This window comes from Volvox carteri (genome assembly GCF_000143455.1).
Source record: "Volvox carteri f. nagariensis unplaced genomic scaffold VOLCAscaffold_10, whole genome shotgun sequence".
NCBI lineage: Eukaryota > Viridiplantae > Chlorophyta > Chlorophyceae > Chlamydomonadales > Volvocaceae > Volvox > Volvox carteri.
The window spans coordinates 373,159-384,702 of NW_003307553.1; the positions used below are offsets into that span (position 1 = coordinate 373,159).

Here is an 11,544-nt window from a genome sequence, read left to right on the forward strand (position 1 = left end):
AACTTCGAGCGGCTGCGGTTGGTTGCCGACCTAGCCGATGTGGGCAGCAGGAAGGAGGCCACCATCACCACCACCATACCAGAACGACCCGGGGCCTTCAAGTATGAGAGCGTGGGGAGGAGGGCTGTTGTGCGTGTATGTGCGTGCGCGTACGTCTGTATGTATGTACGGTATGTTTGTGCTGGGGATTGCGCAGAGGTTGGGGTGTAGAAGGGGAGGCCAGAGGAGAGGGGGTCGAGGGCGGGGGGGTTAGGGCCAAAGGTAACTGCCGCGCTGGCCACCTTGTCCGGTAGCCTACCCGCCTACTTTAATTTACCCCTCCCCGCTCCCGCCCACATTTTCCCCCCTCCTCCCTTGTGTGTGTTTTATTACCCCCACTTCCCCACTCCATATTTAATACCCTTTGCCTCAACTACTATCCACCACCACCATCCTTGCCATTACAACCCCACCACCACTCTCGTCACCCAATCACCCATCCCCACCAACACCACCAACACCCCTCTCCCCCCCGGGGGGCCCCCACCGCCACGCGCGTTCAGGGAATTCATTTCCACGGCGCTCTCCGCGGATCCGGATCTGTCAGTTACGGAATTTAAATACCGCTACTCGGCTGGATCCGAGGCGCAGGTACGGCAGATGGCGTGTGGGGTGTGGGTTGAGGGTGGGGGAGGGGAGCTTTCGGGCTCCGGGGGGTGGGGGTGATGGTTATCTCCGGGTACCTTGTTGGACGCGCCAGCAGCAGCAGCAGTTTGTGCGAGGCTTCGGACGTCAGTCGGCGCAGTTGACCTCTCTTTACTTCCTTTGCCGTATTCATCATCATCAGCAGCAGCAGCAGCAGCAGCCTTGTTGCCATCATTATCACCACATCATTCTGCAGCAGTATCGTTATCATCATGAATATCACCATCATTATCAACTCCACAACTCCTCCCTCCTTCCCCCTCCCCCATCTATCCCCTCCTCCCTCCGCCCATTCCCCACCTGCCCCACCCCTTCCGGGGGTTCTTCTTCCCCCCCGTGTCGTACATCTCACCACCAGGTGCTGTGGGGTGTGGGTATTCGCTCCTCCGACCAGCTCAGTGCACTGCTGGAGAGACTGAAAGGCGCCAAGATGAACTCCACAGACATCAGCGAGCTGGAGGTGGCGCAGGTAGGGCCCAGGGGGGGGAGGGGAAACGAACCACGTGAACGAGTGAATCTGATGACAAGGAAAGAGTGTATAATAAGCAGAACGTAGGGCGGGGGCGACCGAAAAAGGGGAGTGGAAAAAAGGAGGGAAGGGGAGAAAACGAGAAGGGATGGAGGGTCTATTCTTAGGGTTTGCGTTTGTATGTATGTATGTATGCATGCATGGAGTGTACGGAGCGTTTGTATCATCTCGGGGGGGTGGGGACTTTCTTTCACTAATAACCCCCTCCCCCCCTCGCTCGCTCGCTCGCTTATCCCCTACAAGCCTCCGTCTATTCAAACTCCCGCGCCCTCATCTGCTCATCGCAATACATTCTCTTCCTAACCCCAGCTCACTCACCACCACTCAACCACTCGCCACGTCCCCCTCCCCCCCCCCAGGTTCACCTGCGCCATCTGGCCGGTGGTCGCGCCCGCTCGTACACGGGGCACATTGAGGACGAGAAGATCCTTCAGGTGGTGTTCCCGGAGCGCCCGGGGGCTCTGAGGCGCTTCCTGGACGTGGTGTCGCCCGCGTGGAACGTGACCCTGTTTCACTACCGCAACTCGGGGAACAGGGAGTCGAGTGTGCTGCTGGGGGTGCAGGTGGGCCGGGGCGGGAGAGGGAGAGGGAGGGTGGAAGACGAACCACGAGTGAGGAAGGGGGGAGGGAAGAACATGGGGGGGAGGAAAAGAGGGGGAGGAAAAGAGGGGGAAGAAAAGAGGGGGAGGCCTGGAGGCCCGTGAGCATCAGTAGGCCACTAGCCTTAGAAATGTGGAGTCGCGCGCTTCGGTGACTACTCTTACCCCAAGTGCCTCACTGTTAAGCACTCACCGGCATTTGTTTTCCCCTTTTTTTGACTTGGCATCATGTGCGACGTCATATGATTCCCCCCGGGCCCCCAATACACCCCAATACCCCCAATGACACTCCAGGTCCCAAGCTACGACGAGGAACGATTCCAGGCGGCCCTTTCATCTCTCCGGGGGGCTGGGGAGGAGGGCTTTGCGTTCAAGGAGCTGCCGAGGGAGGTGCGGAAGGTGTTTGACCAGTTCATCCAGTGACACAGCGTGTGTGTGTATGTATGTGTATGCAGGTATGTATGTGCATGTGTCGGGTTGGAGTGCTTAGCGATAGTCCCCCCCCCGCTGTGTACGGCGCTAACCCCACCCTGCCCATAACCCTAGGCGCGGCTTTGTTTGCAAACCTGGGGTGGGGGAGTGAGAGGGGTTGAGTGGGAGTGGTGTGGGGTTAGGGGGGGCGGGGTAACGCCACTGTCGACTGTCTGGTTTGTTTAGCACGGCGTGTGTGAGTGTGTGTGTGTGGGGGGATTAGTGTGCGGTTGCGGTTGCGTGTGTGTGTGACCGCGTGGAGTGAGGCGGGAACGCACAATGGAGCGCAGAAGTGGTGGTTGGTGGTTGGTGGTTTGTACGAGGAACACCATCTGATCGGTCATCTGACGCCGACCACGGGGCATCGGCCGTAGGGGTTCAACCCCCCCGAAAAACACCATAACGAAATAAGGGTGCGGGGGTGTACGGTGGTGTACGGCAACGAGGTTTTCTTATGAGCTAGTTGTCGACATCCTTGTGTGATATTCTCCAATTATGCTGGCGGTGGTGTTTAGGTACTACGACTCTCAAAAAGCGTGCCTTATTAATTGTGGCGTCTTCGGGGCTAGAGTTACTAAGTCCGCCCCGCTTGTGTGTAATCACGCGCGCTGTGTATTGTGTCTTATGTATGCGTGTCCGTGGCGGGACCTCTGTTAAGCTTTTTTAGTTCTGTAGTACGTTCTTGTTACGTCTTTGTACTGTTCTTGTCTTTCTCTCTTCGGCAGGAGGTGTGCGTGTGAACGTTACAAGTATCTATCTGACCGGGGGCCTGACGACACTGGCCACAGGGGAGGGGCTGTTGCTCAGCCCCAAGGGAAAGACCGCCTGACTAAGAGCTCTCTCTCCCGCGGACGAGATGTATATGCTGTGTTTGTTTTTTTGTGTGTGTTGCGTGTGTGTGTATGTGTGCTTTCACGGTCCTCACCTCATATGATCATTATGGCCAGGTGATGGTTTGGTGGGTGGATACTCGAATCGACAGCGAGGCCGTCATCGTGGGGTGCAGTACAGCCAGCTGCTACCAGATTTGGTGCACCTGAATGGCGGGTGGCTCCGTCAAGTATGTTTGTTTGTAATATTCCTCCCGAGGGCTCCCCTCCACCACCACACACATACACACACGCAAACGGTGGTATTAGGCCTCTCCTTAAAACGCTAATACCACCGTTTGCCTGGTGAAATGCGCATTGGCGTTGTAACGATTAGGGAAGGTTTTGTGTTACTGGGGGGCCCCGAATGACGCGGTGCCTATGGAGAGATGTTCAGTAACATGTACGGCTTACAGTATGGATTCAATTTTAAGCATTCAATTTCTCAATGCTCTGCTCTGTATTTTTTAATAGACTTTCAATTTTGGTCGTAAAGAAACAACCACACCTTGCATGTCACTGTGATTGGGGATGATATTACACCGCCACTGCCGCCCTCCAGCACCAGCTACCAAACATAACGGCGACATCAGCACATCAGAATGAACCACCAGCGGCACACGTATGTCCTCGAACATTCCCTATACACATTTATACGTGTGGCTGTCCTACAGACCCTTCTACCGCCGGCAAACACCCTGACCTCTCCACCAAAATCTCAAGTGCGGTACCGGCGCCGTACAAGGACGACAGGCGTCGTACAACGACGACGGGTGAGTTAGGACGACGACGACAATGATGGAAAAGAAGGGGGAGCGGAGTCTCACAGATTGGAGGTGGCCTGCAGCCGCTCGGGGAGGCTGGAGGCTGGGTTGAGTGATGTCAGGAACAGCCGTACCGTGTCCCTTACGTGTTGCAGAGCCGTAGCCAGTCGTCGTGTGGTGGCGGGGAAACGTCGGCTCATCCACCACCAGATGAACGTGCGGGAGGAGAGCAGTCCTTGGTTGAGGGCTCGAAGCGGCCACAGCAGCAGCAGCAGTAGCAGCAACCGAGATGTGCTGCCATGTAAAGCATGTAGTACCGTACAACGGAGGAAGAGGAAGAGAGGAAATATTTATGGGGGAGGGCTTGTCTGCGGACCTCTGACCTGATCTGACTAAGGTATTTCCATAAATCTCTCCGACAAAGATATTTCCATCCGCATCGCATCCACATGTCGACATGTGGTCACGCTGCTAGGCCAGTACGACATGTAGTGCGACATGTACATTTTTTTAATTTGAGGGAGGAGACAAAAATAGACGTCGTGGCACCATCCACGTCCTTTCTTTTTCCTTAACTGATGTCAACTGTCAACTTACCGTCTTAGCGGTCCACCAGTCGCCTCTGCAACGGCTTCCCTGGACGCAACCACCGCAACCGCCATTCGATTAGCAGCAGCTTGCTGAAGCTCCCCCTCCGTTTCGAGACATCGGCCCCGGCACACAAGCTTTAACCTGCGCTGTTGGTTGTGTTGGTTGTGTTGGGATGAAAGACTAGTAAGAGTGCATGTCTGCAGGAGAGTGAACTGCCTTGATCATGCTGTGCCGATGTCTAAACCATTATCAGAGAGAAAAAGAGAGAGAGGGAGAGAGAGAGGTGTGCGCGGGGCAAAGCAAAGGGGGGAAAACGCGAACCACGAGCGAGTGAAGCTGCTGCCAAGAAAAGAATACTGTGGCAGATGTACAGGCAAAGGGGGGAGCAGTCATGCTGATTTCGTAGGACGGTGTGTGTCCCCCATGGCCCGCATGCAAGTGCCAAGGGTGTCATTGAGTTACAGGATTGCGCCGTCCATGTATCTTTGAAAGTGTGCGTGTGTGTGTTATATACTACATCGCCATTGTGCGTGCAAACATGCCGTACGTGTCCTGGGTGTCGTACCTGGTGGGATCCAGCTTAAACAGCTTACATATGGTGTCCCGGATGCGGCTCTCTGGGTTTGTGTGCTCGTTTCCGCTGCTGTTGCTGCTGCTGATGGGGTGTTGAGGGGATTGTGGCGGAGCTGAGGGGAAGAAAAGGGAATTTGGGGAAAGTCCGCACTGATGGGGAGTTGATCACGATGGGTCCTTCAGAACATGAAAAAGGATGCAGTAGGGTCTTGGAGGAAGAAAGGGGGCGTGGAAAGGGCGGAAGAGGGCAGCAGCAGCGGCAGTAGCAATGGGAACGTAGCTAGCAGCACGGCATTAGAGTAACAAGTGTGAACAGCGAGCTATTATTCGAAAGCGGAATCTGGTCCACGTTGGAAAACCTCCTGGATAGTTAGCTTTGAAGTCATTGTTAGCTCGTTGTGTCGGTTACCCCTCCCTCCAAGTTGGATCTTGTTTAGTGCGTACTTGCAATTCCTTCAAATGACTATACACATCCTACACACCTCAAATCGGACTCTGCCAATCTGCAATGGCAGTACATCGCAGGCAGGGGCGGGAAGTCCTCCGGGCGGTCCATGGTTCGATGGCAATGCCCCGGTTGCACAGCGTGGTGTCGCAACTGAAGGTGCTGCGTTGGCTTCATCTCTAGACCCACCATTTGGGGTGTCCGACACTGGACCGCAATGAAGCATGGGCTGGCGACATATTGGGCATGCCGGCCTTCGAACGCTCTGTTGTCGCCAGACAATTTCCGCTAGACACTGCGAGGCGCCAAAGGCACAGCAGTTGGTACCGCTGCATGAATAAGGGTGTTGATGTGGAACTTGACGGGAATGCATGCCTGGGGCCCATCGCTTCGGCAAAGAAGACCGTTCATCCGACACCAACAGCCATCTCAAAACGAAGCCATACGCACCTCTTCACAGTATTGGTGACCGCAATGCAGGACCGCGTATCGCCACTTTGATGAGAGGCGCTCACGATAACATACCGGGCACCTCCAGCTGGCCATCGATCCTCTCACCCGAAACTGTGGTAGGGCCTACACATAACATTGCAGAATAGAAAGACCATCTCGAATAGGATAAATACCAGATGGGTAGGAGTTTCCCGCTTTAAACCAGAACCTTATTCAATTTGCTTGTGAGTTGTTCATTCCTTAAAAAGGCAATCCATTTCCTAAATAAGTTTCCTTCTTCATGAGAATGCAAACGCTCTTCATGTCCTTGGCAGACGCATTACCGTGGATTTAACCTTCACGTTCGGTTGTTGAACGGTCGTTATTCCGTTCCATCACTCTGTGCCACAATGGTCTTTTGACACGCTCCAGGAGAACCGATTCCAAAATCCACCTTATTAAAATCCACAAGGTCAGTCCCCAACTACGACGTGTCCCAAACTGCGACATGGTTTACCGGCACGCAACCTCAATCGACACGGCCGCGGAACGGCAGGACAGCAGCCGGGGCCCCGCCAGCCACATAATCGTGTGCCCATCGTTTCTGGGGTGGGCGCGATTATGTAGCTGGCGATTCCCTCCTCTTAGGGGATTTCCTCTTAGCTTCCTCCCCCTGCACCCAAACACAAATACGAACATATACATTCCCAAGCATCGCGTGGCATCATTTACTCGCGCTGCGCTTTGCCAAAGGAAAATACGTTCCCTCCTGTTTTACACCATTCCGCGCCCCACACCTGTCACACACATACACATAAAAAAAACAAGTCGGGTGTCGGCTTCCTCGAAGCCGGAAAAAGGGCGGGGGCCCCCCGCATCCGTACAGGCCGGTAGCTAGGGTAGTGTCAACGTGGTGGAAGCTGTGCTTCTTGCAGCAGTGCTGATGCTGTGGGAGCTATGCTTGTCAGAGCGCGGGAGGCAGGAAGCCCAGGCCCCTTACCCGTTGAAAAGAGACGGTGCCTCTCTGGAACCTAGCAGACACGGCTAAGAGTCATTGGCCGTTGCATGTAACCTGGAGGTCCGCGACCTGCCACCGACAGCCCCTTGCTTGGGCGTAAACGTATGAGTCAGAGGTGCCGTTACCGGCACACAGCAGGGGCTCCACCGCCAAGTCCGCGGTCCAGGCCGGATGCTCAACACTCAGCAGACACAATCGCAGCTTGCCAGCCCTCAGCCTGTTGGCTTTGCGGTCTGGTGCCGCAGCCCGAACACACATGGAAAACAGCGCCGTAGCGCCGTACAGCACCGTACGCACTGCCTACGGCGCCCCTTCAGGCATTGACCTGGGCGCCTGCTCATGCGCCCTTGGCGCCCCCCTCAAAGCCTAGCTCGACACACTTCCCAAATGCCCGCAGCACTTTCCGATGCTGTCCGTGAAGTTTATCCCCGAAGCGCCAGCGGCCTCAGCAATCCGCCCCACAGCCGCTGCAGCACACTGCCATTGGCCAAAGTAATTGTACAAACGAACAGCTTGCATACTTCAGTCGGAATGCCCGTGCGGGCAAATGGTATCACAAGCTGGGTGTTCGAGTATCATACGCCGTCATCTCAAAATTCAATTATGAGATACGCGGCACCTTTTGAGGTTAAATTTAGCTCGAGAGGCGTTGATGTGACTTTGGCCTCGGTCAATGAAGGCAGCCAACTTGTTTGTGCTCATACGATTTTTGTTGGCTACAGGCGAGATACCTTGCAATAGAGAATGCTATATATATTACCAATAACGCGTTTCAGCCGGGCGAGATATTATGTTTGGTCCGTTACACACACACACACACACAGACATGGGCAATCCTACAGGGGCCCCCCCCCTGGGCGCTTCACGCTGGGGCCCCGCCCCCCAAACATCCATGTTGGAAATGACCGACACTCATGTACCAGTGAATGGTAGCCACAGTAATAGGACCCAACGGGGGTCCGGCGCTTTGCTGGTCTTAACAATCCAAGCCCCCCTCCTTTCCCACAGTGCATCTCCATCCATTCCACATTACTCAACCATCTCCCAACGCTCTTTCATCATCGTTATCTCCTTAGGCGGACTTAGCTACAACCTTATAGCATCCGGCGGCGCCTGCCACACGCACCGACCGGGTTCCAGCTGCCCCGCCGCCTCACCGATAGCAGCAGCCGTTGGCGCGGTGGCGGCACCAGCGGCAATGCCGTCACACGCCGCCAGGTTTGCCGGGTCGCCTTGTGCCACCACACGCCCCTCGGGCAGGGAGACCGCACGAGGCTGCGCACGCCGCTCGAAGGCCTTGTGCGCGCCCGTGTAGAAGACGGCCGCGTTGACCAGTAAGATTCCCCCGTTGACCGACCGGGGATGGGCCACGCGGTATTCCCCCACTGCTTCGTGGATGTGACCGCAAATCCACAGCTGTGGTGGTCGTTTTAAAGCCTATGTTAATTTGAAGGGGTGGAAAGATCGTGGGGAGTCTGAGCCATGAGAGAGAGCGCAATGGATAAGTGCGACACTTCCTACTTACTGGCGCCCTCCACCAACATTTTTTAAAATAGTTTTCATGATTCCTACAAATTCGTATAACCTCATTACGGTGATGATCTCGGAAGATCCTTTAAGTTAATGGGGGGTTACACTGTGGGCGGGGGCACAGCACAGGGGTGGGCGTGCAGCTCTACGCCCGCCTTTTAAGTATTGTCGTCTTAATTTTTGTAGTGATAGATTTTTGTATACAAATAATACGGATTTCAGGAAGCCTCTTTACAAAACCGATTATGTTTTGCAGCAAAAGGCCCCGATCTTGCTGCACCCGCGCCTACCTGTACGGCAGCGAGCAGCTGCTTGTCGCCCACGTGACGTCCTCTTGTGAGATCGCCGTACCCGTACGGCGGTGTGTGAGTTACGAGCACGTCCAGCTCCAGGTCAGGGGGCAGCAGTCTGGACCAGTGCCGTTGCCCCTCAGCCTCATCTTCCAGCTGCGACGACACGAAGAAACAAACAAACATACATACATACATACATACATACATGGCGAACGGATACCCTGTGTGTGACCTAACTAAGATACGCACCACATATCGACATATCCAGCAAACGAAAAGAAACAACAGGACAAAACAGGGCCCCCAAGGCAAATAGGAATCTAAGGACGTGATGAGCTGCATGACGAAGATACTCCCCAGGACGGTATCCTCCGCCACCTCCAACCTCTCCTCCCCTCCCGGTATCCCCCCCTTCCGGCCCCCACTCTCACACCTGCCACACACCCGCATACTCAGGAGACCAGGGCGACGCCAGCAGCCGCAACCCCGCCACCTCCACAACCCGGTCCACCACCACCACTGCGCCCGCGACCTTGAGCCCCTCGCCCAACTCTGCGGGCATCACCAGTAACAGCAACAACAACAGCAAGAGGAGGAGGAAGAATTCCACAGCAAATGACGGTAATAGGAAAGTGGCGGTAGGAAACATCAACATGGGAAAGTGGCGACATGGAATGGGGTCAGCAAGTCGGCAAGTCGTGCAGCGGCCGGTCGGTCAACCCGGAGCGATCCTCCCTTTCCGGGGCCCAAACCCGCACCACGGACGTCAACCCCATCACGGACGGCACCCCCACCACGGCCGTCACCCGCACCATGGCCGTCACCCACACCACGTCACGCAGCCCACCGTACGCCAATCTGTCCATGTTACTGCGGGGTACGGTAACGGCAGTAGAGGGGGAAAGCACAAACGGGACGAGATGGGACGAGATGGGCAACGAGCCAACACACCGCTGTGGTGCTGGTGCCCACCTGGAGGGTCGTACGTCTAAGCAGGAGAGGGGAGGGGGCAGAAGCTCTGTGTGCAGCAGCAAATTCAAGAATTTCTATACGTATATTTTGTTTTTTGGCTCCAAAGTTGCGAAATGCTGTTGGAGTCAAAGCGATGACACAGGAGTCGGTGGAGGTATTGGACCTTGCAGGGGGGGTGGGGCTTAGCGGTCGCGGCCGGTAGAGGCCACAGCCGGATGAACCAACCCCGCCTCTCTCAGACACATCTTTCTTTAGTTTTTTTCATCCTTGGTTGGACCCACCATCCCTCAACCCTCGGCCCGTACCCGACCATTTATTCCGACATGGCTCACCCAAATCCGACCACCTTGTCTCGGTGGGGCAGCGAGGCAAGCCATCGCTCCAGTAACTCCACATCCCGGGGGTTGCGGAGCTCAATGTCGCCAGCGATAACCAGCAGGTCTCCTGAGAGGAGTAGTGGGCCCCGGCAACACCGGAGATACAGTTGACTGCCATACGCTAATAATGTATCTTGAATCTGTAATCTTTAAAAAAAACAGTGCCGTCTGAGCATGCATCTGAGCCGTTCTCTCTCTTTCTCCCTCTCTCTCTTTACCGATCTCCTACTTCGAAAGGCGTGGTAGAAGACGTTTTTGAAGGTGCAAGTGCCGAAGGTATACGTCGGAGTATCAAAGCCGCAAAGGTATTCCTGCTAGTGAGGTAACTAGAGACACGGGATGCGACTCTGTGTGCTACATATTGGAGCTGGGGTTGGGGGGGGGGGGCCGTGGCGTGGGTCGACCGATGCTCGTTTGCGCTTGGTCGAGAGGTCTGCGTTGCACGGAAAGAGCGCCCTGATCCTGCTGCTGCTGCTGCTGCTGCTGCACGGCGCGGTATTCGTATAGGTCATTCTATAGGTGGATTACTGTAAAGCGTGTGAAGGGGTAGCTAAGGCTGTGCTTAAGGCTGCGGTTATCTCGGGACGTGTCCCATGTTGTACAACGGCCAATGTTTGCGACGAGGAGCCCACCAGCAGCAGTGAGCGTTATTAATGCATCACACAGCGTCCAATAGTATGATTGAAATGCCCATCTGGTTTGTGCGCAGCTTTCTGTCAGCGCACCGTCCGGAATGTCGAGGATGTCATTGCGCAGATGTAGTCCGTGCATGTCGCTCAGGGAGACTACGACGGTGCTGCTGGAAGTTCTTGGTGATCCTGTCTCCGCCATGCGACAATTCGCGAGCTACTGGTGATGGCACAGTGCACAGGACCACACGACAACGATATAATGGCGGGGAAAGGAAAGCCTCCAACTTAGTTTTATGTAAAAATCGACAATAAGTGCCTTATCGTAGCAGAAACGTGCAAACTGATTCGTAAGGGCACTGTTAAGGAACCAGAAGGCAGTGGAAGAGTAAGAAAAAAGAACAAGGAGTTGGCCACAGAGAATTAGAGCAGCAGCAGCAATTTGACGTGGGTCGCGGTTAGTTGGTCCGTTTACGTTTACGTTTACGTTTACAAGCTTCAAGCTTGTACGGTCCAGACGAGCCAAAAGGCTCATGAACCGCCAAACTGGAAACAGGAACTCAAAAAAGAAAAAATGCTAATACCCAACAATATCAGATTGATTAATCTTCAACGTACTGCAACCTGCATCTTCTAATGTCGTCCAGGACGTGCGCTAACCCGCGTTGATCCTTGACGCCCATAATCTCAATCATGCGGTCCCTTAGGAGCAATTCAAGGGTTCAAGCTTGTCGGTTGACCGGTAGGTGGCGCAGTTGGCCGTTACAA

At 54.9% G+C, this 11,544-nt stretch overlaps 2 protein-coding genes across 2 annotated transcripts in view; one reads left to right on the forward strand and one right to left on the reverse strand.

Annotated features, from left to right (window-relative positions):
* VOLCADRAFT_88765 (uncharacterized protein) overlaps positions 1-2,235 on the forward strand; it is a gene marked incomplete at both ends in the record, with an annotated part of 8,197 nt that extends 5,962 nt beyond the window's left edge. The window contains 4 exons of the mRNA XM_002948377.1: positions 543-630; positions 1,043-1,153; positions 1,573-1,776; positions 2,107-2,235. Of these exons, the coding sequence (XP_002948423.1) occupies positions 543-630; positions 1,043-1,153; positions 1,573-1,776; positions 2,107-2,235 (532 nt within the window). The remainder of the gene's footprint in view (positions 1-542; positions 631-1,042; positions 1,154-1,572; positions 1,777-2,106) is intronic.
* A 1,740-nt stretch (positions 2,236-3,975) lies between these two features.
* VOLCADRAFT_103890 (uncharacterized protein) lies at positions 3,976-10,978 on the reverse strand (the record flags this gene model as incomplete). Its single annotated transcript, XM_002948510.1, has 10 exons — positions 3,976-4,210; positions 4,514-4,552; positions 5,073-5,162; positions 5,563-5,583; positions 8,102-8,412; positions 8,796-8,951; positions 9,232-9,350; positions 9,646-9,668; positions 10,103-10,214; positions 10,873-10,978. The coding sequence occupies 10 exons, from the start codon at positions 10,976-10,978 to the stop codon at positions 3,976-3,978; spliced, it is 1,212 nt and encodes a 403-aa protein (XP_002948556.1).
* Between the last annotated feature and the right edge of the window lie 566 nt (positions 10,979-11,544).